This window comes from Nipponia nippon, unplaced genomic scaffold (genome assembly GCF_047370975.1).
Source record: "Nipponia nippon isolate SJK-2023a ecotype South Korea unplaced genomic scaffold, ASM4737097v1 scaffold_10, whole genome shotgun sequence".
Classification (NCBI taxonomy): Eukaryota; Metazoa; Chordata; class Aves; order Pelecaniformes; family Threskiornithidae; genus Nipponia; species Nipponia nippon.
The window spans coordinates 21594462-21620980 of NW_028262291.1; the positions used below are offsets into that span (position 1 = coordinate 21594462).

A 26519-nucleotide genomic window follows, 5' to 3' on the forward strand; every position below is an offset into this window, starting at 1 on the left:
TAAAATCAGTTGCAGTTTCTCCAGAAGCAAAAATTAAGCTTCCACATTTTAATGCATCATTTCTGAAGAGTGATTCCACTTAAGGAATCAGTTCTAGTCTCATCTGAAGTGCATGGAATTAACATTTTATGAATATATGTCTGCAATATTTCCCAGCTTTAGTATTTTGATATAGAATACTTGTCTGGTCCTAAGCAGCTACATAGCTTCAGTCCTTAAGTAGAAAGGAATAAAATAGTTCAGTTGTATACCTAAACATCCTGTTTTATGGGATCATTCTGCAGATGTAAACAAATACAGTATATAAATATGGAGTATACAAGCCTTGTATTATGAAAACTTGCCCAAAGGCAAAGTCATGCAACTCTACAGGAATGATATGATTCTGAACACCCGTATCATGAGCAGAGTTCTGGTCCGATTTCAACATTAGCAGCATTAACTGTCCTAAGTTTCAGTCTGATGTTATATTTAAAGTATACCTAGTAAACACAGACTATTCTGCTGCCACCCTCCTTCCTCTCTTTCCTAACTCAAAGGATCACAACCTTCAAGCTCTTCAAGCTGCCCACTGCTGCTAAGCAGCCTGATAGTCTCCTCTCCATTCTCTACAGGGCTATATTCTACAGAACACTTAAAAAAAAAAAAAAAAAACAACAAAAAAACCACCCCAAAACCAACAAACACCACACACACACAAAGCCTGATGTACTGAATCTCTGGGCAACTTCAGCAAATCAAAGCACAGTTTTTTTAAGGATACAAGAAATGACGAAGGGAAATATAAGCAGGGTTATTTGGAAAGGCAGGCAACTGAAGGAAGGAAATTGAAGGAATGAAGAAGTAGTAAGAAGGGAGCAGTTAATGTAGCATTAGCAAAAATAAAAGGAAAAAAAGTGTTACAAATTCCTGCAGCCAAAAACCTACTTTATTGTCAGACTACACCTTTTTGGGGATTCTAAATACTGACTTTATAATCTGCTGGAGCAAGCCAGTTTCTCATGAACGAGCAGCATTGCAATAGCTAGTCTTACTTGATACAACTTTCAGTAGTTCTTGAAGTTGGAATGAGTTTAAATTGCAGTATCAGACGCATGAATAAATAAAGAAAAAAAAACAACAACAAAAAAAACCAACTTCCAGCATGACAAACCAGCCAAAATACACCATACTTGTCATCCTAATTTCTGTGTGGCAAAGAGCAGTCCTATGATCCCTCTCATTGTTCTTTCAATAGAAATGCTTTTTGAAAACAGATTAATCTAGTCTACAGCCCCACACAGTCTGCTTAACAGATCTTGTTAACAACATCATCATCATCAATGGCCATATTCAAAACCCGATAAAATACTACAGCAAGTCAGAAGCTCGTAAAATCTCTAACAATACACTTGTATCTTGAAAGTCTAGAGAAGCTGTAGAATGTGGTTTTATTTTGTCTTAGCCACCATTCACACTTAGGAGGGCAAGCAGAACAATGTGAGTTGCATGAACATATTTTTTAATTAATCAGGAAATATAAAGAACAAGTCAAGTATAATTACTTTTACAAATCCCAACCTTAAAATCTAGTTTAAATAATAAGGCATTTGTCACTCTAATAATAGCCTGATGTACAGAAGCTCTGGGCGTAGGTAACATGATAAAAATCTCTCTGCCATGGAGCCCTGTGCCGCATTTGATAACTGGTATTTCCTTAAGAATAATCCATTCTTGTAGTGGGATACAAGAAAAAGGTGCAGATTTTTCTGAGCACATCCATATCATGGGAAAGCATTAAACAGTGTATTTAAAAGCACGTGTTGCACCTTTGATGTGCAACATTAAGGTATTACAGATCTGAAATTTTTAGACTGGCATATTCAAAATACACTATTTCAAAAGGGGTACTCGTATTTAGCAAACATACCGGTCCAAATCCTCCACCACAGGATAACATCTCAGGGTTCTTCTTTAGATCAATGTGTTGCTGTGGTGTCTGACTCGTTGACAGCCTCCAAGGCTCTGACAAAACCTTTATTAGATATGACAGAGATGCAAACAAGTATAACACAGTGTTTAAGAACATGCAACTTTCTTAAAAGCTAATCAAGATAATATTACTTTATTGAGTGCCTTCTAACTTAAGGATAACTCCAGTTCCCATTTCAATGGAATGAACAACTAAGAAGGCTGAAAGAAACAGCTAAACTTGTCCTGATATGCAAACCACTAACATATGAGGCTGTGATGTCAATTCCTCAAAGAGAATAAAACTTCTTTCAACAGAAATGCTATTTCAAAACAGATTAAATCTGGTCTATAGCCTGGTGAATTCTGAATAACAGGTCTTGTTAACAACCAGATCATTATGGTTGTTAATCATATTCAAATCCCTGTAAGATACTACAGCAAGTCAGCAGCTTGTAAAATCTCTAACAATACACTTGTATTTTGAGAGTCTGCAGAAGCTGTAGAAAGTTGTTTTATTCTTGACTTAGCCACTACTCACATTTAGGAAGGCAAGCAGACAAATGTGAGTAGCTTAATTTGGAGGCAAGCTAGAACACATTTTTTACTAATCAGAAAACATGAACAAGTGCAATATAATTACTTTTATAAAACCCAACCATAAAATCTAGTTTAAGTAATAAAGCATTTGTCACGGTAACAAACAGTGACATTAATGCTGCACATTAAAAAAAAAAAAAAAATAAAAAATCACAATATACAGCTCCTTTAACTCACAGTAACTAAAATAAAGTGATTTTGTCACAGTTCCAAAAGAACATTCTTGAGAGAAAACACACAGCCTGTTATGCTGCCTTGAACATATGTAAAAACCACAAGCAACCAATACTTTTTTTGTAATATTGACTACATCTTTCTTGCAATCTTTAATAACATGTATCACAGAAAGTATTACTATAAGACTATTAATAAATGTATACATAAAGCAAAATTAAACTAACTTGTAATCTACCAGCAGATGTTAACCAATGCTAGCTAAACTCTTACCATTTTTCTAAGGAAAACCAGAGTTCTACAAGTATGTAAGCAGATATCACAAAACACTAAGTAAACAAAGGATTATTTACTGTCGTTACTAGTTATCGATAAAAGTCACTTACTTCCTTAAGGAAAGGAGAATCTACAGCAAGGTACTTGGACACGACATAAAGGCAGAACAGATGGCGGTCAACACCAGCACCAGTCATGGCGAGACGATATAAGTGCTGATGTTTGGCAGCAGCAAGCCGAAAGGACTTAAGCTTGTTTTCATTCTAACAATGAAAAAAAGACAAAGAAAAATCAGTTAAGTGAACTGGTTTGTGGATGGAGGTGCAGAAACTAAGTTACAGCAATGGCTTTCAAGGCTAGAGCACTTAAGGGTCAAGTACAAGACAATGCATGCAACTAATACCAAATAATAGCATCCTCTGGCTTTTCAACCTCAGGTATTCAATTTCAGGTATTAGCAACTGTCAACTATTACCTGCTGTAAATGGCATATAATGAAAACAAATTTGTATTTTAAGTGTGATCTAACCCCAGAATCAAACATGATTACAACTCAAGTTCACTACATCTTTGTATATTTAGTTACTGGAGACACTGGTCTTAAAAAGTTACAGAAGAGCAAATCTCAGCATGATTTAAGAAAAGCTGGAACTGCAACAGCCATTTTAGAAGGCAAACTGACAACACTGAAGTTATTGGGGTCCATGAATGCTGGTCATTTTTAAAAAGCCTTCTCTTAAGAGCTCAAGAGCATGCAATTCCGAAGTGTCAGAAGTCAAGTAAGCAGGGTAGAAGGCTGACTTGGCTGAGCAGTTCTTCTAGAACTTAGGTGGAAAAGAAAAGGGTATGGACATTGGAAGCAAGGACAGGCAACATGGGAGGACTACAGAGATGCTGTTTGCTGCTGTAGGAAGAAAATTTGTGTGGCCAAAGCTTGATTAGAGTTCAAGCTGGCCAGTACTGTGAAGGACAGCAAAAAGGGCTCCTCACAAATGGGATGTAGAAAAAACAAAGATGTTTAATGCCTTCTTCGCTTCTGTCTTTAACACTGATGAATGGCCCTGGGACCCCTGGAGTCCTGTGTTGGAAGACTGACTGGGGGGATGATAAACTCCCAGACGACTCTGAACTTGGTTGAGACTTGCTGCTCCAGCCGGGGGCACATAAGTCTATGAGGCCTGGTGGGATTCATCCCAGGGTACTAAAAGAGCTGGCCGATGTTACCATGGGACCTCTCTCCATTATTTTTCAATGATCTTGGGAATGTGGAGAGGTCCCAGCCAACTGGAAGCTGGCAAATGTTGTCCCAATTTTCAAGAAGGGTAAGAAGGAAGGCCCTGGTAATTACAGGCCTGTCAGTCTCAATTCAGTGCCTGGTAAAAATCATGGAGAATGAATATAGTCATTGGTCACAGCCAACATGGGTTCATGAGGGGAAAGTGCTGTTTAACTAACTTAGTTTCCTTTATGACAAGGTCAGCCATCTAGTTGACCAAGGGAAGCCAGTAGATGTGGGGTTTTTGGGATTTTAGCAAAGCTTTTGATAACTGTCTCTCACAGTATCCTTCTGGACAAAGTGTCCAGCATACAGCTAGGCAAGTCCATAATATGTTGGGTGAACAACTGGCTGATGGGCCGGGCTCAAAGGGTTACATCAGGCTGGAAAACCAGTCACCAGTGGGGCTCCCCAGGGCTCAATTTTAGGGCCATTGCTCTTTAATGTTTTTATAAAGGATCTGGATGCAGGAGTTGAATGTACGTTAAATAAGTTTGCTGATGATACTAAATTAGGAGGAGCTGTGGACTCCCTTAAGGGTAGAGAGGCCTTACAGAGAGATCTAGATAGACTAGAGAGCTGGGCAATCACCAACCATATGAAATTTAACAAGAGCAAGTGCCAGATTCTGCACCTGGGATGGGGTAATCCTGGTTATATGTACAAACTGGTGGATGAGAGGCTGGAGAGCAGCCCCACAGAAAGAGATCTGGGGGTTTGGGTCAATGGCAAGTTGAATATGAGTCAACAGTGTGCCCTGGCAGCCAAAAGGGCCAACTGTGTCCTGGGGTGCATCCTAGCACCTAGCAGCACACCTAGCCGGTCGAGGGAGCTGATTGTCCCACTCTACACTGCACTGGTGTGGCCCCACCTCGAGTACTGTGTGTGGTTTTGGGTGCCTCAATATAAGAACATCACACTATTAGAGTGTGTCCGGAGGAGGGCAACCAAGATGGTGAAAGGTCTCAAGGGCAAGACTTATAAGGAGCATCTGAGGTCACTTGGTTTGTTCAGCTTAGAGAAGAGAAGGCTGAGGGGTGACCTCATTGCAGTCTACAGCTTCCTCAAGAGGGGCAGTGGAGGGGGAGGTGCTGATCTCCTCTCTCTTGTGACCAGCAACAGGACATGAGGAAACGGAATGAAGCTGCATTATGGGAGGTTCAGACTGGACATTAGGAAAAGGTTCTTCACTGAGAAGGTGGTTGGTCACTGGAACAGGTCCCCAGGGAAGTGGTCAGGGCACCAAGCCTGTCAGAGTTCAAGGAGCATCTGGATGATGCTCCTAGTCATACGGTTTAGGTTTAGGTAGTCCTGCAAGGAGCAGGGAGTTGGACTTGATGATCCTTATGGATCCCTTCCAACTCAAGATATTCTGTGATTCTGTGAACAATGTTACGGATGTTGCAAGGGCTGAAAGAAAGTGTCTGTTCAAAACAATTAGATAGCCATTCTGTTAAGATTTTATAATGTGGAATGCAACACACTGAGTATATGGCAACCTGTCACTTTTTATGTCTGACATCACTGCATTTTACACCACGTATTTGGGACACAGTGAGCAGCCTATTTGCCTCGAGCATGAGAAACTAATAAATCAGTTGTAGTCATGCTAACCACTGGTATTCAGGAGTAAAGCTTTGTGGATAGTCCCAGGAAAAATTCTAAGGAAAAACCCAGAGAAAAGTAGGAGCAAGAATTAAAGGCAGACAACTCTTTTTAAAATAATATATAAATGCATATAATATAATCTTCATAACACATAAAAACTAAAAATTGCATTATGAAGGCAAGGTTCCTCTGCTCTTCAGCTGATCATTCCAGATGAAGGGCAGTAATGAATCAATAAGTCTGAAAAAGAATCATGTTTGTAGTAACCATAAAAAAAAGGCAAGCAGAAAAGTCTGCTGTATATATGATCTTGTCATGTATGGTGCTACCTTATTCCTTTAACAAAAAAGCAGATGTTAACTGCAATTACATCTCTGCAGTTAAGTCTGACATTAGGACTATGCTAAAATTACTTTCTATACACAGGGTAGTTGTACAGTAGCTGTGCCATACAGTTATGTATGACATGTTGACATGGCTGGATTTCCAGACTTGCACTAGTCTGATCACAGCTCAGCATACTGAGAAATCACGGGGGATTTTACCTACAAAGAACTTCCGGAAAGAGGAGGGAGAAAAAAGTTTCTCTCTTTCTCTGTGCATCTGTTTTCTTGCAGTAACATTTATTCATAGAATCATGGGGCTAGAAAGAACCTCAACTTTTCATCTGCTTAGACTTCTCTGCCCTAAGATTTGATCAACTAAAAATGCTTTCCTGAAGGACCATTGTGTAACTTACTTTCAAAGATCTTCAAAGTGAAAAAACAACCTCCCCAAGTAATCTGTTCCAGGGTTCTCACTATTTCCCTCCTTACTACTTATGAGCAGAAAATGTTTCCCTAATGTGTTTCTTTCTGAAATTTAAGTCCATTACTTCTTGGGACAGAAAACAGATTGTTCCCATCATTTCTGCATCAGCCTTTTTATCCTCTTGAGCACAATGTGGCTCTCTACCTCTTCCACAATGTTCTCTCTTCTTTAGAGTAGGCAAGAATAATTAAGTTCAAACTCTCCTAAGAGATCCTCTTCAGAGGTTTCTAACCATCCTTCTTGCTCTCCTTTAGACTCTCTCCAATCCATCCATACCTCAAATGGGTGTCCAAAACTGGCCACACCACCCCAACTAATGCTGTACTAGAAAACAAGTGCAGAGACAAAAGACTACTAAAAATAAAGGGCAAGAATAACTAAAACGAGGGCTCAATTTTTCCCAATGGCATAGCACTGAATGTGCTACATAAGTGTTCAGTTACTGATTATTATAGTCCTAGACATCTTTTTCATTAGAACTTCTACCCATGCAGCTGTTACTCAGGCCTGAATGCAATACCTTGAGTACATTCCTATTTAACAAAGTCCTCTTTTGCAGGTCAAATTTTTATTGAAGAAATGGAAATCCCCTTCAGATTAGCAAAACCTGCAAATGTAATGATATATTTCATCAACTGTATCTGTGAAAACTGTGACTAGCAGTGGATTAAAGAACAGACAGCCCTCAAGACAACCATCCTCCACCCTTCCATTTTGACAGCAAACATTTTAACCAGTTTTGTCCAAGTTTTCCAAACCAAGAAGTTTTCCCCTAGACCATGCTTCCTTTGTCTGCTAGCCAGAACATCACAAGAAAGATTAAAAAACCCAGTGAAATCAACATATGAGAGCAACTACTTATTTCCTGTGAATAATATTTGCTTCTCTATCAGAAAGGAAAGCCTAACTTGTATGAGATTACTTGTTTTACAAATCTATGTTTCAGTTTTACAAGTCACAGAAATTTCACAAGTCATCTCAGTTTTCTGGAGTTCAGGAACTGTAAGAAATAGCCAAACATGCTAAATTACTCCCATTCTCTTTTGGTATAGCCTTGATTTTCTGCCATGTTAACAGCAAATGTGCACAATTACCTTATGCTGCTCTTCCTTCCTAAAAAAACCAAACGCATCACCCTAAAAACTATTTGGGAACTTACACAGATATCTAGTGATAACTCATGTGCTTTATGGATTGTATAAGGCAACAACACCATGAACTTACACTTTCAGTTGGGTCTTCCATGGTTTGAACAAAATTACATGATTCAACAGTACACGAACGAACAGTTTCAGTCCTGCCTTCTCTGAACAAGCGTGTCATAGAGGCTTCGTATGTTAAAGAAAATTTTCCCATGTCCTTGAAAAGGGAAAAATAAGAATTGAAAGGTTTAGTCAGACTCAGCCACTCTTTCTTAATCAACAGTTCAAGGTAAGCACACAGGATATGAATCACTGCACAAATTAAACTCGATGTTAAGTTTTTAGTAGCCCACCATTAGCAGTCTTACCTAAAGAAAACCAAGGCAAAAATAAGATTAGTAGCAGGATTTGATAAATGCTAATAGAACAACCAAACTAGCAAGGACTACCCTCTGCATTTTACAGTAAATCTTCTTCAGTTTATAACAGAAGCTGATTTAAAGGCTATCAAAAACCTATTTGAAAATTCAGTGGCTTCCTAATTCACGCAACTGTGGTAACTAATCGAGAAAACTGTAACATCCTTAAAAATATTTCCAGTTAAAAGTTTAATATCATGGAGACACATGCCAGTGTTGGGATTTTCAAGAATGTGAGAACTGAAAATGGTCTGCAAAATCCAGGAAGTCTGGCTTCCGTATTTCCTGTAGATGTGCACAATCTACAGATTAAAATTTGCCAAATGACAGAAGTTTATCTAACACGTTAGCAACTCTACGTGTCCAAAATATACATCAGAAGAGATTGTGAAAGTCTGTTCAGTTTTAGATTAAGAGGATGGGTGTTCAAAATAAAAGAGGTGGGTGGGTAATCGAACTATTTGCCATGTAGCTACCCTAACCAATGGTAAGAAAGACTGTAAGTGGTGATAGCAGCCAGGTAGAACAGTATCTCAACAGTGACAACTAGAAAGCAAAATGAAAAACATGCATGTTGCTACACTGGTATTTTCTGAAAGCATGTTATAGAAAAGGTGAACTAGCAGAAGAAAAAACATAGGCACGCATTTCTGTTAATCCTGCTAGGGAGTGTCTGTGACTACTGAATTAAGGGTGACTACAAACTAAAAGTATAACATTGTTTAGAGTATAACCACAGCTACTAGAAGTTTTATATCTACTTCTTTCAAGTCCAAAATGCCTAGGGATAGACCAAGTAAGCAGAAGAGAAAAATTTGCATGAGTGTCAGTATGCCAACCTTTGGACAATTAATTTCCAGCTAGTAATCTGTTTAGGATTTGCACCAATTTCCATTGAATGTCTTTAATAACCTTGCACAAGCAGTGCAAGATTACTCTAAAGTACTTTACACAGTCACACATTTTAATCACAAACGTGCTATACCCAATTTAATGAGATTCTATAAGGCAGAAACAGTCTGTTGTTCTTACCCGATAGTGAGCAAGCTGCAGGGCAAGTTGCACGAAGGCATCAGGGCTAGTTTTTGCTTTCTTTATTAGTCCCTTCCCAAAAGCATCAAAGAAAAATGAATGGAAGTCCACATCATCTGCCAGAGCTATGGCAGTGCTCAGAGACCTCTCAATCACTTCTTGACACTAGACCAAACAAACAAACAAATAAGTATCTATATGCACATATATGCATATGCGTGCATTTGATGGCATTTGAGAGAACTGTTGAAAAAGTGAAAGTATTTTTAATTGATAAATAAGAAATGCTGCCTTTATGCATGTCAGGAACATCATTAAAACTCAAAAAGCTAATTAAAAAAAGTGTTAAGCCAATACATCTAGAGTCCAAAAATTACACTTTAAAAAAAACCACCAGCATTAAGACTGTTCAGATCACTAGAACATAAAAGAATGACCCACAGAGATAGAACGGCAATAGCTATGTGGCTTCCAATCTGCCATACGTGCTTAATTAAACATATCACCAACCATTACCTTTTTATTCAAAATTAAAATCCAAATAGGTGATGGCAGTTTGTCTTGAACTTAGGCAAAAAAAAAAAAAAAAAAAAAAATCAAACCTTATTAGACACGTATACAGAATTTTGAACACAAAAAAGACAGCTAATCTCAAGGAACTATTACACAGGAGCATTTGTTGTGACAATAGTAATGAAACCTCAGCAACTTAAACTTCATTTTAATACAGTTACTATTTAAAATAGCTGGCCACTTATTTTTGACATGTTACCAAGTAAGAAAGTTTCTAGTAAAAGTTGGCGTTTCTTGGCCAGAATTTTTAAAGAGTGATGTTAAAACCCCCTGATATCTTTTTAAGTAAACTGAGTAATATCCACACATGAAATACACATCTTACAGGACTCAAAGGAATTTAAAGCTGATTTATAGGGTTATCAGTAATTATTTAAATGCTTTGACTCCTCAGGAAAAGAGGAGCTTCTTCCTCAAACCACTAGCTGTTCTGTACTTACTTCTTCTGGAATTTCCCACTGTAGTTTGGTAGGAATAGGAATATTTTGATTGATATCTCCTTTGCAATGCCCATCTTCTGAATAGCCCAGTTCAAGATACTCAGTTGTCATTACATTCTGCAAAGAATGATACTTCTTCAGAATTGCAACACATTACATATTGCTGTGGAATTAGGATTTCATTGTGAAATCAATATAACCCATTTTCAGTACATAGTGAAATACAATATACAATCCATTTCCAAATACTGAAAACAGCTATAAGTGAAGCCCTCTGGTTTACCTCTTATTTTAAGGCATTTTTACTTGTGTTCTGAGTGGGAAGGATACCAGATATGCACAAACACCTATTCAATTACATTGGTGTATTTTGTTAGATGCTACTGAATTAAACAAAATGTTTCAATTAAAACCTGCCTCAAACTTACTACTAGTAAAAAAAAAGTTAGTCTTACGAGTCTTAGATTTCACAACCTTTGTTCAATTTAGATTCTAGAGAATTTCTGCAAGTTTGTTATCTGTCAAAACTTGTTCATCAAGAAACAGTTTATTTCAGAGTAAGTGCATATCCCTGCAAGAATTCAAAGATTTGCATCCCACTCAAAATCACAGTTTATTTTATATGTGCACTAGAGCTCTTGGGTAGGGAAGTAGAATGTTTCCAAGGTGAACAGTACAACTCAAACAACAGACAAAAATCTTACAAGATTTTAAACAACATCCTCAATGTAAAAAAAACCCAAACAACCAAAACCCAAAAAAAACCCCCACACCCCCTCAAAAAACCCAACAGAATTATCAATAGATTTGAATCTGCTCAATACGGAAATAAAAAGCTTGACAAAAATCTATTGCATGTTCTACATATATATTTCTAATCTCTTCTTTTAATTTAATTTTCTCACTTAGTGGTCAGAACATGCCAACTATGAAATAAAGCTTAATGCATTCTATTCTAAAAACAATCTATAAAGAGCTAACAACAAATAACTTTTTAGGAAATTAAATCCTACTTAGTTTATTTTAGTTGTCTTAATTCTTAGCAGAAAATGAACCAACTAATAGTAAATACAGAGATATGAACTCAAGCATATAACATGATTCATTAAAAGAAAACAAAGTAACTCTTCCATTGAGCTAATCTAAACTGCACTGTTAAGTCAATCTCAAATCAGTTTGGCCTTCTTTATTCCCTGGTTAGAGAATGCAATGAGGATTTTTTGTTCTTACACACATGGAAATGCTCATATAATAAAATTAGGGAATTATTTGGGGCACCAGTCAGACCTGAGACCCATTTGCACAAATATATAATGAAATCAGAATTAGCTAATGTTTATGAAATAGTTTTGAGTGACTGAGTCATGTAACTGTTTATGGGTTTAAGCTTCAAAAAGAAAATAAATCAAATAGGATTTCAAGTAATAAACTAAGCTCATGATGAACAAACCTGACAAAAAGTGCTCCAATCATTGCAAATAAATACAAGAGATAATTTAAACAGCCTATCAATCTGCAACTCATCAAACAATAGCTGAGAGAAAAAGTTAAACTCTGTACCATTTCTTTAAATTTTGAAAGTAAGTGTTGGATTTTTATAGCCCAAGAAAGCTTAAGTGCTTCAGGAGCATGTATACACGCAAAATACAATGCCATATCAAAGAGGCAAGAATCTATTGATTTAGAGTATTATAAACAAATTAGATGGGGAGCTATATCACTTTTCTGTGAAGATATCTATGCTCATTAAAATGGAATAAAGACCTTTAATTTAAAGGATAGCAACCTTTTAAGCAAGTTTTTTTTTTTTTTTAAATTCTACAGTCACTGCAGACACAGGCCCATAATCACTCATCAGCAACATGAATGCAAGGGATTGAAAGTAACTGCTGATCTTCAGACTATTGCACAGACCATATCACATTATCTTCTGCATTAACTTTTTGTAGTAAACACCTACCTCCCACAGGTGTCCAACAATAGGAGCATCTGCCCAAGAGTGCTCTGCATTCAGACCCATTCTGCCATTTTTGAATACTATAAGAGTGAATGCTTTATCAAACCACCTACAAAAGAAATTAAGATTTCCTTATGGTTTTGTACATTTCAAAAGCATTTTTATACTGTAACTTCATCTCTGAAAAATTCACATGCAAATGCACTAGTTCTTGGCTTTTCTTTTTTTAATAATAGTTTATTTAAATAAGGAGACATAAATTTGAACCTCATGAAGTTCAACAAGGCCAAAGTGCAAGGTCCTGCACCTAGGTCAGGGCAATCCCCAGCATCAATAGACTGGGGTATGAATGGATTGAGCAGCCCTGCAGAGAAGCACTTCAAGTACTGGTGGATGAAAAATTGGACATGAGCCAGTAACATATGCTTGCAGCCCAGAAATCCAATCATATCCTGGGCTGCATAAGAAGTAGCACGGCCAGCAGGTCGAGGGGAGGCGATTCTCACCCTCTACTCTGCTGTTATGAAACCCCACCTGGAGTACTGCATCCAGCACTGGGGTTCCCAGTACAAGACATGGACCTGTTAGAGCAGGTCCAGGGGAGGGCCATGAAAATGGTCAGAGGCTGGAATGCCTCTCCAATGAAGAAAAGCTAAGAAATGGGTTTGTTCAGTCTGGAGAAGAGAAGGCTGTGGGACATCTTCTTGCAGCCTTTCAATACTTGAAGAGGGCTTGTAAGAAAGACTTTTTACCAGGGCCCATAGTGACAGGACAAGGCACAACAGTTATAAACTGAAAGAGGGTAGATTTAGATTTGTCATAAGTGAGAAGTTTTTTTTACAATGAGGGTGGTGTGACACTGGAACAGGTTCCCCAGAGAAGTTGTGAATGCCCCATCATTGGAAGTGTTCAAAGTCAAAGTTCAAAGTTCAAAGGCTGGACAGGACTTTGAGCAATCTGATGTAGTGAAATATGTCCCTGCCCATGGCACGAGGGGTGGACTAGATGATCTTTGAAGGACCCTTCCAACCCAAACCATTCCGTGACTCTGTGAAATTTATCAGCTTGTAAGTCACTAATTCATATGTATTAGCCACATGAATTAGTGAAATTCTAAAAAAGAGAAGGTGTTTTCCACAGTCAATACTGTACCTGTCATAACATCTGCCATGCATTAAGGATTTTGCATATGCATCGAGTGACATCACTGGATCTTCTTTCCTGTACCCTTGCTCGATGTCATCCAATGTCACAAAAAATGCTGCTTTTTCAACAGCATCTAATGACTGTTTGTTCTTTCCACAGCTAAAATAAGTTTGTCGAGCTTTAGCCCACGGTACTCTGCAAAAAGAATTTGGTTTATAGCCAGATTACGTGAATTTGTCAATGTTTTGTCACCCTTAAGATCACTATGAGACATTCCTCCTACTTTTATCAAATTTGAAGCAACTAATTTCATTGCTTTTAAATGATATCAGCAGTGAAAAGTTCTGAAAATACACGTACAATGTAACCCTAGGAACCAATTCAACATTTCACCACACCTGTGCAAAGCTTAATCCTCAGAAATTCAACATTTCTGTGGCATGCAATATGTATAGCATAGTTCATCTATGTTTATAACTGAACAAAAGAAAATATCTATTATACGGAAGAAGAAAAAAGTAATAATAATGAAAACAATCAACAGATATTAATATCCATTGTTCTAAAACCTAAATCTAAGTCTGGACAATTGTCAATAAAATGTTCCATGGTAAATACCTAAAACAGATCTGAAGTTAAAGAAGTCCTGAACAATGTAATTTCTGTATGGTTGTGCCACGTTTAGTTACACATTTATGTGGTTTTCCCAATGGAAAAATATTTCAGTTTGTTTTAAAGCAGAAAAGGAGAAAAAGGAAGGACTCCTAGTAAGAAAGTATATTAAAATCTACAGCTCTTTCTCTCCCTTGTCCAGAAACAACTAGACAGATTGAACTAAGTTTGTCACAATTTAACTGAATTCAATGATCTTGCACCTAGAACCAACTGAATACACACTGCTTTATTTTCTAGGTACAAGTCATGAATATGGAGTAACAGTTACTGAATTCACATTCTCAATCTTAATTTTTTAAGATATTCTTTAAAATGCCAGTGAACCCCAGAGTAGATATAAAACTCAAGTACTTCAATATGTGTAATGCTGTAAAGCTTCCAATTATCACTCTTACAATAACCACAGTTAAACCAAACTTCTCCAGCTAAGTATAGGTAATCTGTATATAGGGTTGCCACTGCAAAATTACTTTTAACTCCATATAGTTACAAATGACTGAAGAGCTGTTATATGTTAGCAATATACAAAACCAGTGATCAACTGATATAATCAACTGACTGTAGACTATTTTAAAATTCCAAAGCCAATATTCAGTTATTATGTTATGCAACTATTTCTAAATATTAAAATTAATTTAAAAAATAATAACCACCATACCTATCTCCTGCAGTAAGAGCTGCTAGTTTCTCTTCACCAGCCTGAGGCTCTGAATCATCATCAAGAATTCTTTGCATCTGCTGTTCAATTTCTCGGGGTTTCAACAGTCTACCATCATGGTACAACCACACTTTGAAGTAACGGCCCTTATGATACACAACAATGTGTTTGCTGTCTTTCACATGCTGGAGAGTATCTAGAATTGCAATCACTTATGTGAAAACAAAGCTGAAGCCTCGAAACACTAATGCACTAAATAACAATAAATGCCTACTGCATGCACAATGAGTTAGCCACAGCTTATTTAACAAACTAATAAATAGTGTGGAATAAACCGCTCCCCCATGTTATTTCAGCACAAAGATTCCTGCAAGAAACAGTCAAATACCCAGATTTGATAATCATTTGCATATATAGCACCACCAGTTTCCCCACTGGAGGACAATATTAAGCAATTAAATCTGTATTTCTCTAACTGAAAAGTGAGCACTATTAGCGTAGTCTGATTAAGCAGTCAGCAAAAGAACGCACTAGATGAGTCTGAGGAAAGATACTTTTAAACCATCTGCATTCAAGTGCTAGACACAGTACAATCTGCAGGAAGTCTTAAGAGAGCCCAAATTTAGTACCATAAGCTTTTATTCACATTTATCCTGGCAGATGCAGAGTGAATACTCCATCTATGGCCAAAAAAGTGTAGTATTAGGGAAGTCAGCGCAGCAGAAACATAGACCGCAAGTTTTTCCTCACTTTATTGTTTATGTAGCTTAATTGGGATAAGCCTGAACCTAGTCATGAAAGCATTGTATCAAACCACAAATGAAGGTTTCTACAGCAGCCAGAAAAAGCCCTCAATTAATGAAAACTGTTAATTGAATTCCTTCACTGCTCCAAAGAACTGTTAAATTCCTATGAATCTGAAAAGACCCATTACTGAGATGGTGAAGAAAGATGTCAAAAATGAGGGCTGAGCCTAAAAGTCATGATTATGAGAGATCTGAGAAACATTGTACCAGGAAAGAGTTCTATACTTTGGGTACTCTCAGCTATCCATAAAGTTTTGGTAGGTATGCTCCATCCACTGATCAGAAGCAATTTAATGTTAATCATGCCTTTGGCTATCCACTTTGCATTTCTGTCAAAGATATGATGCCTGTGATAAAAATGCTAGGATTGGCAGAAGCATCACTCCAACTGTCAAGCACATCAATACAATTGGTTGTAAGACAACCTCTTGAGTGTAAAAAGCAAAAGTGAGATTATTAGTCATCTACATCAACACCTGACTTCACAACAGTTGTTGAGCCCTGACACCTAACTTATGGGCCTGAATACAGGTTTATGCACCTGGAGTACAGATTTGTTGTAATACAAAAAAAATCCTTTCCTTTTTCTTGCCAGTTCAAGAAGTCATTTACGTACATCTGAAGATGCATGTAACAAGCTGCATGGGTCTCCTTATAAAAAAAAAAAAAACGGGAATGGAAAGACATAAAGACTTTTCCCTGCTTAAAAGAAGTGGTTCACTCCATAGTGTGCTTTGTTAAAAGACATGAAGATTAAACAACTGCTCAGGTGACAGGATACAATGTTCATTAAGATTTTACCACCACTTAACATGAAGACATGCCGCAGATTTTTTTTTTTTTAAATATGCTGCTCCATTAGGAAGTGTAACATAAAATACTTAAAATTGAAATCAGGGGGCAGAAAGGACAAAAGTTGTTTTTCCTTTAGAAAAATAGAAACAATGAAAAATTGAAAAAGTAAAATAGGAAATGTGAAATGCTTAGGAGGAAAATAAGGTAATTTTATGATGCTGACTGTACTTTAATTTGAAAGACTAAGCAGCAGAAATGGAGGAGAACCATTAAGATATACAGGATGTATTTTAATCAGGTGTTAGACTAAGAGAACACCAAATCCAAAGCTAAACAAAAACACTTCATACCTTTTATTTTATTGAGGACAGGGAAGGGGCAAGGGTAGCACTTTCAGTACTTGAAGTATTCTAAATAACAATAGCTTATGCACTGCAGTTGTCTAATAGAGATTTTAAAACTTGCTAGTCTACTTAAGTTACTAGTTCATGATCGGGGAGTAACCATATCAAGGACATGTTTTTCTCCATTTTGCAGATAAAGGAAGCTGAGGCATAGCTGGGAAATAATTCCTCAATAATCTACCAAAGGCCAGCAGCAGAACTGGGAGTAAAATCCTTATCCAACACATACACCTATTGCTTTATCCACTAGGCAATGCCCTTTTCCCCCCTTATCCAACTTCATACAGTACAGCAAATGTCAGACCGCCAGCAGGGAAGAGTGGGCACATCCCTCTGTCTGTTTAGAAACAATGTTTTTTATTCTGTAGTTGAGTGGGACTAACATGCTCAAAGGCAGCCTGAAACGTAAAAGCGAGTTAGAAATCTCAGAGAAAGTTAAAAAAAATATATCCTATATTCAAGTAGGATATGCACATTCCCAATGGAGGTGACTAACCAATAACCCCTTGCATTCCAAATTCCTAGTGATTATCCTCTGACTAATCATGACTGTCAGGCTAACTGCCAAATGTTTTATTTCATTCTGATGCTGCCACAACGATGCAGTGTTGGACAAACACATGAAGACAGTTCTAAGAGGCTCTTCAGCATATAACCAGATCAGAGAAATCTAGATATAGCTTAAGCTTTTGTGGAAAGCACAACAAAAGTCTCCACTCAAATCTGCCGTGAAATTGTTAGTTTGCTTCTCAAAGAACGAGAAAATGGATAGCAATGTTTTCTTCCACCTGTTGACTACAAATGTTAGTATTTCTAGATGCAATCTGCCTCCTTTTACAGTGACAAAACTCAGGGAAAAAGAACAACAAAAAACCCACTTTAAAATTAAGATCATAAAAAACAGCTTGAGCCTGGAAAATTTAGGATAAGCTGATGGAGGTCTTTGGAGGCTACCTTGGGGAGAAACCCATGATGAACCTTTAAGGATACATTACCTCTAGAAAAATAACACCATATGGAGAAGAATCAGCCTCAAGATCTCGGAAGATGTATTGATCATCAAAAAATACGGTATTTTTATGTTGAGATACAATAACAAACAATTTATCAAAGGTTCACCAATTACTAAAGTGAAATGCTTTTATGTCTATAGGCAGTGTTAATGAATGCATGCAATGAGAGCATATGTACACCTACAGTGAGAAAGTGTATATGAACTGTCACTTACAGATACAATTTTTTTTTTTGACTGAGCTAACATGATTGCTTGTGATCATGTAAACATATCCTTAGTCCCTCACAATAAGCAGAAGTTGCAGGAACAGACTCGTGTGAAAATGACTCTGCTGTAAGTCAAGAGGTACGCCCCTCTATTCAACATTAAAATGTGAAAACTTAATTACTTATAGCTTAGGATAGTCAGATCATTGCTGGGGGTTAGGGCAGGAACTAACAAAACCCAGCATATATATTTTCTTAATGTATTACAGAGAAAGTTTCAGACACAGTCCTTATTACAGGTGAGTTCACTTAGCTGATGTCTTACAGTGTATACAAAAGGTCAAGGTAACAGTGGCATTGAAAACCTTGACAGGACTAAGACTGTACCTGCCTCTAAACCAAGAAAAAAACTAGTGTTGAACGTATGTTCATATTGAGAACACATTGGGATGTTGTTGTGAATCATAAGCTGAAAGGAAAAAGGGAAAGTCAAGCAAGCAGAAGGTTTTTAAATGGTTGAGATAAGAGAACACAACTTTTACAAAGATAAAAACATGGATATCAAAGGATCCTGAAAGAATAAAATGGAGAAAAGTAAAGGTTATTTATAAATTAAAAAACACAGGGCCGACAACAGGTTCTTGAAGTTAGCTTTTAAGTAAAGGAAGAGACAAAAAGCACTGAAGAAGTTTCAAAATCACCCTAAAAGGAAAAGCACCTATGCACTCTACAACAATTAATTTCTTCCTGAGTATTGGAACACAGTATTGGTGTGTCCTTCTGTCTGTCAGATCCTTATCTGCAAAACCAGGATTTTAGCAGAAAATACCCCAAAACCCAAATTCCATTAAGATGTTTATTCTCCTTGGCTGGCCCTGCTTACCTGATTCCTCTCCTGGGATACGGGAGGTATTAAACATCCTTTCCCACTGAGCTGAGCAGAGTGGAACAGTAGATCCCATCAGAAGAATCTGTGCCACAAAAGGTACATTAAAATGTAATTTTGCATATACAATTAGCAAATTAAAAAGGAAAGAAAAAACAGGATCTGATTAAAGACAGGCTGTAGAACAGTAAGATTTATAATACATCAGCTCAGGGATTTCCCCCCCCCTTTTCATTGTCTTTCCTTGAACTACATGAGGAAGATTCCACTGACATTCCAGTAGCTGTATTTTTTTCCTTCCTACCAAAAGCTCACCCTTCAGGAAGGGTGACTGAAGCTAGCTAGCATCTGAAATCCAACGAGCTCTCAATGGCTGGTCTGGATGCAAAACTTATACATCCAGCATGCATTACTCCTTAATTTCTTCTTTTAAAGCTATTTCTGGCTGTGTAGGAACAAAAGTTCACATTTCTCAGATTTGTAGTTACATACAACTAATCATATCCCTGCCATGACCTTCAACAAAACTACTGAATTGTTTCCACAATATTTGTTCACTACAACACACAGCCACTGGACAGAACAGAAATTCAGAATGGGATTCACCTTGCCTGTCTTTGTTACCTAGAAATTAGTGCAACCCAGGATTTTATCACGATCTATACTTAGGCTGCCACTGGCCCACTCTTGGCCTTGAGGTCCGGTCCTTTGTCCCAACCATCCCTTGTGCTTGCGCTACATGATACCACAGACTTTTCAGACTTCAGTGGCTCAGAAGTACCATTACATACCAATAACATCTGTTATACAGAATACATAACATATTATAGAGGTACAAACCTCTATTTTGTCTTTTGGGCAAATAGAATCATAGAATCATTTAGGCTGGAAAAGATCTTAGAGATCAAATACATACGTTAATTTCAAATACTGCAATTAGTTGGCATGACAGAATCCTGCATTTTTGATACTTGGTAGTTTCTGCCCATGTGCAGTTCAAGTGTTAACTAAGGTGTTTAGGACCACAAATTCAGTTACATCTTACATGTAGTTCTGACAATAAGACATTCCTCTCCTCTCCCATTCCGAAAACTGGTCAACTTCTTACAGACTGTGCTGGAAAAAGATCAAAAGCCATTTAAACATATACATACTGGCTTGATTTCTTGTCTGTCCAGTTTTTTCCGATAGAGCAGGATGGCATGGATAACATTACCAGCTCTAGCTGCCTGCACAGTTGTGGGAGATAAATAGAGGAAGTCCTGTAAAGCACAGAAGAATCATAAGTTAATGATTACCAGACTACATTTAAAAAAAAATACTGATAGTACTTCTCATTCACATTCTTAAAGTTTATTCTGGTCAATACAGAAAAGGCATTAAAACATATGAAGTGCACTAGTGCAGTGAGTTGATGACTTGAAACTTGAATTTCTTCAACAGTCACAGTCTCCTTAAACAGCATCAGTCCTAAAACATACATGATAGCTGTTAATCATCCGAGTAGAAATGACAATGCTACTTAAAACTTGAATCCAAGACCACCATATTTCCTCTTTTTGCTTTTAATTTTAGGGTCTTTTACAATTTTACTTCCTGTACAGACATTTGTGAGTATGAGTACACACCTTGTTGAACTGTGTTACCCATGAAATTCTACATGGAGCTTTTGAAAGATTGCTTGCTGCAGTAAGCAGATGTACTAAGGAGATGTGTTAATTTTATTATTATTATTAAGACAGCACTGTAGTTGAAGACATTGGCTGCAGGTAGGTAGAAAAGAAAAACTAGAAGAAAAGCAAAGGTCACATACTCAGTGGCAATAGATTTCTAAGCAGAAAGATATCACGAAGTAAGATACCTGGCAGAAATTTTACAGTACTACTCTGACACATAAGGTGTTTATAGTATTTACCTACCATTGCAAAATAGTTACTATTAACCATAATCGGTCCACGTCCTCTAAGGTAGATATATTCTTCCCACCAATCGCTAACCTATTAGCAGGAAGGAAAACAAAAGCAGTAAAATCTTATAATTTCCACAGTTTGTGTCTTCTGTCTTAATGACTCCACATTCCATACAGAAGCAGGAAGGAAACTGCTAGCTTGCCCCCTACTTTGTCTAGTAAAAAAGACAAACAAAGCCTAATTTGTGTTAAACTTTAGGGAAAACAGCAAAAAAGGGGTGAGAGAATTAAATTAAATTCAGCGGTAGCTCTCTGATAAGCTTCTGAAGAAGTTGCCATCTTCAGTTAATATTTAAAATGTATCAGATCTCCTGAATGTTTTGCAACCTTTGTCAGGACACTCTAGCTCAGCTTAGGCTACTGGGTATAGCTAGATGTTAGATAATACATCAGGAAGGAATTATATTACAGTTCTCACTATGATGTTAGTGTCTGGGTTTTCTTTTTGGTAAAAAAAAGCAAATCAAAAATGTCCCCATACCCCCCCAGACCAAAACAACTTATTGTTAAAATTTCTCTTCCATAGGCTTTAGCTGCTCTCTACAAAAAAAGTTGTCCTAAATCACTCTTCTAAACCACCTGGGTAGACAGGCCCATTGCTGAGTTATCAAGCTTAACAAGCAAATAAACAGATCTCAAAAGCAATCATAACAACAAAAGCTAAATCACCTGTTCCAGAATAACAAACACAAAATGAGGATTCATTCTTTGAAGTTCCATTCACCACACTACCAAATCACAGATATTATTTTTGTGGAAATCAGGGGGTCTCTGGTGTACTTTACAAAAATATTAGGCAGTTTCAATTGCCTTCTTTTACATTTAAGAAAGAATGAAAGTTAAGCCAAAAAAGGCAAGAGGGAACAAATTAAGTTATGTCATTTGAATGACTGAGCCTCGTATTTATCTACTCACATAGTTTGTGGCCCACCAGGATTTTAACTTCAAATACCACTGAAGCCTTGGTCCTAAATTAAATGCGAAATCTTTGGCAAGACCCTCCATTCTTCTGAACTCTTCATCATCCATAAGTGGCCGAACTGATTCCAGATACTAGAATACAGGAAAAGAATCAGCATCAGTACAGTAACTAATACATAGCTTCTCACCATTCCTACACAAATCATTTGAATAGTAGACAAAGATTATCCAGACTCAATTCATAAGGCTGCAAATACTACGTTGTTAAAATAAAAGTACATGCTCTTCTAAACATCTGCCTGCAAATGACAAAAATGAGATCTTTTTCCAGACATCTGTCAGCAAATCATAAGTGGAAGAGGTTACTTTTCTAAAGATACATTTTCCACTCAAAAGGGAAAGACATACTGCTTCTTCATTATCAGGCAGAGATATTTTTTAGTATCTAAGAAAAAAATCAAGTCTTCAGTTTCTGTGACATACTGTCCTAGTTACACACTTTGCTATAAGGTTTTGTGTCATAAAACACACATGTATGTGTTCAAGCTGTGGAAGATAACAAAACCAATATGTTTCAAAAGCCCTGGAAACCACACTTCGTTGCATAGTCTTACATCAACAGACATCACATCATCCAATATGAAGTACACTGGCTTCAAATTGTCACCAGTTTCAGTGGTTTGTCATAGCCTTTATTTTAATTTCTATGCAGAAGTTTTAATCCATTACACCACATTAATACCACCATGCAATACTTTTATAAGACATGGCAAAAAAAAAACCAAAACCAAAAACCACAAGGGCATCTAAATATGGATTTGGTGTTACTGAAGAAAATTAATTAATGAATGTACTCACCCTATTGACTGTGTCTTTAACAGCTGGAACTGGCAATCGTGGTAAAGATGTCTGGAAACTGTATAACATGGGTTTACGTCCTGAGAAGAGTTTTACAAGTGCCTGAAGAAAAATAAAAAGAAAATACACACGTCAAATTATTAGGTTCAACAAAAGAAAAATGACAGAGTAATAAAGTGTAATGTACCTCATAGTTCTTTTCACTGGTAAATTATACTGTCCTAAATTTAGCAAACTATCATATTTATCACTCTTTCACAAATAAAAAAGGCAGTGACATAAACTAACTTCCTAAAGGCTAAACAGCATGTCAGTGGAAGAGAAAGACGGTCATAGTCATTCCTGACTTCCCAGACAATCTTCTGGTCATCAGGCAATACTGTTGTTTATGAATGGCACACCTTCATCTCAACAGAAAATAAAGACAGAATTACTTAGCACTTCTTTTCTTCATACATTTCCCTCTCTTAGGATTAAAAAAGCAAGTCTACCAGTTGATCTTTTACTATATAGTAGATACTACAAAAATATCTATATTGTGCTTCAAAACAGGAATCATTATCAAGCCCATCACTCAGCTAAGGATCCTAGATAATTATAGCCACCTTTAAAAAAATTAATAATTATGATTTGAAATCATGATTTAATATTTTCCAAAGTTATAGCTTAGCATCAATAATAGTACTGATGTTACAGGGAGTTTCTTCAAGCATGAGTCTACCTCAGGTAGTCTACTGCATGATTTGAACATATCAAATTGTGCAAGCATGCCAGTGTTATACTCAGTGCTTGTGTTACAAAAAAACAGCAACAAAACAAAAAAGCCAGAGACAACAATTCCCATCTTAGCTTCAGATATTACAGCATCTCCTGTTTTCCATGGGAGACTGAAGACAGAAGCAGCATTTCTATCTATGACTAATTCTCAACTGTGACACGCACTAGGCTGAAAGTCTAGACCACACAACTTCTAGGCTACACATGAAAGAATTTTGACATTATCACCCTCTTTCAGCATGAAAGTAAGGTCAAGTATTATACCAACAATCCAGTGGAACCTTTATTGTCAAAATCCAATCATGCTCCAATATACTATACCATATATTGTATAGAGGCCAATAGACTAAAGACAGAAGAAAACAGAGGATGTCATTTCACTACTAAATTCCTAGAACTTCTCCCTTCTATCCCCCCACAACTGGCAAAACTACTTAGTAAAAAAAATCTCTACTATGTGGAGTTCCTCATCCCCCCTTCAATTTCTTTGGTTAGCACAGCTAGAGGAGGTTGTTTCAGGCAGCACAAAACTATTAAGAATTGCAGAGTATTACCACAAAGACAGACCTCCCTGCAAATGGATCTGTATCAAGAGTCATCAGATGTACATGGATGCACCACAGTGATCAGCCCAATTAAATCTAGTTGTGCTTCATGACAAGATAAATTTGAAGCCAGGTGAGAAAAAAAAGCTCAGCTTTTCATAAGAAAAATCTAATTCCATACTTGGAGACAACTTTATTGCAGAACTCTTAAGCCAGGAAAGGCTGAAATTATCTTCAGACAGAGAATACCTGCTCAACTGACAAAACCAAACATGTTTCACAGTATTTATCTCTTAAGTAAACTTGTAGCAGAGAATTTATAAGTTTGAGACCATTAAAGTGATCTGACAGACACACATACTTAATTATATCTCTGATTTCATATGCAGACACAGCAAATAATCTCATTCTATCATGTGTTGCATCTGTTCACAGATTATTATTAAACTTATTTTTTAAAACAGCAACTATACTTGGATTTTTCCCCTAATCCTGGTACAGGAAATTTGACTTTAGAAGATGAAATATGTTCATTGAAAGTGCCACCAGACTTCCAACCAGCCTGAAAATCACTTTGTACTGTGACTGAAATCAGAGCTAAAGGTTTTTGATCTGCATGACTATTTGAACAGAAGACAGTACATTCACGACAGCATTTTTCATGCTGTTAATCAGCATGAAAAACAGCTAAGAAAAAAAAACCAAAAAAACAACAAAAAAACCCACAACAGGAAAACCCCTCCAGAAAATTACACAATATTAAAGGATAATAAAAATCTAGAAAGCTAAGGTAGTTGGTACTGTTTTACTAGGGAAACCAGTCTTCTCTTTTGCTAGGACTAGCTAAAGGAAGAATAAGGTATTAAAATAGAGATTCATATTAAGTATAGACAAGACACTGTTGGGCATACACCTTTATAGTGTTCTCTATTTTAAAACATATATAACACAACAGAATATATATGCAACATATATAATAGACAAATTTATGAATACAATATGCAACAAAGCATGGTAAGTAGCATTACAGTTCATACTGTTTAAGGTTGATAAGGCAATATTAACAGCTTTAAAATATCTATGTGGTAGGACATGCTGAAAACTCAGACAGCTACAGCTTCAAGCAATTGACAGAAAGCCTTACCATTCAGAGCCTGTACTGTACAAATTCGAGTCATGAGGCTCCTGATACCGCTTCCAGGAGAAACTATCAATTAGAAATTTCATTTGTAACAGATGAACATTAAATTCTATTTTAGTGTACCATTCTGGATACCTGCTCTTGAACATATTTCATAATAAATTATGACATATTGTTAGTCTAACACACACCAGATAATTTTTGAGGCCACAGAGACTAATTTTATCATAGTAGGGCACGTAAGTTATTTCTATAACAATACTGGCAAAAGTGAGTTGAAACTGAATCCAAGTAACAAAAACCCACTTCATCTCTTGGAGCACCTATATGTACGTTTCCTCACTTTGTGCCTATCGCATCCTTTAAGGATCCTTTTCCAAAGCACCACAATAATCAACAGGAGCCAGATCACTCTCATCCTTATGTGAAAATTGCATAACAAGCTACCTACCTTACACTTTTTCTCCAACTCATTTTGGAGGCATACCACTAAATCAATTGAAAGGGCATTCAATATTATTTTCTTCAAGCATAAGAATAATTTTAGAATGGATGACTAGAAATCCTAACATTTCAACAAAGAATTAGGGCAGCACTTTTTGGGGAGGACAAGATTCTTCAGTGCTGCAGCCCAAGTTCTTTAAGCTGTACTTGCACATAGAGAAAAAGTAGGTATTTGAGCCACACAGTCCAAAGGTGTTGGCAAATTTAGAAATTATTCTTGCAGTTTTTACTCTTCCTTCTACAAGGCCATCCTGAATAGTTTAATTATAGCATCAGAAGGATGACAGTAATTAGTAGAAATATCTACCCAACAGCATCCTGTCCCATGACACAGAAAACACGAGAAAGGAACAACCTACAAAGTTTTCTCTTTTAGGACTTTGAATACAGACCAGATAGAAGTTAAGATGAAACAGGAAGACAATATATCCTTACCATCCAAAACTTGGTGCCTGCAGAAAGTTTTCCATGTTCAGCAAACATCCAACCATGATAGGAAAGCAGCATTTTTAGAGAGTAGCGCATTGTGACAATAAGGGCAACCCAAAGTCCTGTGCCAAAAAGTATTCCACTCACAATGTTCTGTGTTTGGTTTGACATATAGCCACTATTTAAAACAAAAGCCAGCATGTACCAGTTAATGTCAGTTTAAGTTCTAAAGAGAATGTAATATTGCAAACCTAAGTCTAATGGTATTACAGGCAGGCATTACACAAGCTTCATGCCTGTTCAGCCCTTTTTCATAAACTCCTTTCCAAACACTCTCTCATGCAGCAAGCTCAAAGGCCACACAATTTGCCAAATGTGCTTCCCAAATACTCAGAAAACAATGTAGTAATACTGGTATAACAACCTACCTAACAACCGTCATACATCTGCTTACTGGGCTTCCTCCGTCACAAACATACTGTTCAAAATCTGATACATTTTAACAGGATTAGCTTTAAGAGTAGCTA

At 36.9% G+C, this 26519-nt stretch overlaps 1 protein-coding gene across 12 annotated transcripts in view; it reads right to left on the bottom strand.

The window, feature by feature from the left end:
- Positions 1-26519, bottom strand: part of CPT1A (carnitine palmitoyltransferase 1A) — a 46438-nt gene that overhangs the window by 4688 nt on the left and 15231 nt on the right. For 10 of the 12 annotated variants that reach the window (XM_087745930.1, XM_087745922.1, XM_087745925.1 and 7 more), the window contains 14 exons: positions 25999-26170; positions 22597-22698; positions 21733-21870; positions 20768-20845; positions 20003-20110; positions 18846-18933; positions 14737-14932; positions 13410-13598; positions 12261-12366; positions 10301-10417; positions 9288-9452; positions 7919-8053; positions 3111-3263; positions 1910-2014 (listed from right to left, as the gene is read on the bottom strand). In XM_087745930.1, coding sequence (XP_087602056.1) covers positions 1910-2014; positions 3111-3263; positions 7919-8053; positions 9288-9452; positions 10301-10417; positions 12261-12366; positions 13410-13598; positions 14737-14932; positions 18846-18933; positions 20003-20110; positions 20768-20845; positions 21733-21870; positions 22597-22698; positions 25999-26170 — 1852 coding nt within the window. Of the gene's footprint in view, positions 1-1909; positions 2015-3110; positions 3264-7918; positions 8054-9287; positions 9453-10300; positions 10418-12260; positions 12367-13409; positions 13599-14736; positions 14933-18845; positions 18934-20002; positions 20111-20767; positions 20846-21732; positions 21871-22596; positions 22699-25062; positions 25126-25998; positions 26171-26519 lie in introns of those variants that run through there. The other 2 variants (XM_087745933.1, XM_087745932.1) reach the window with 2 other exon arrangements.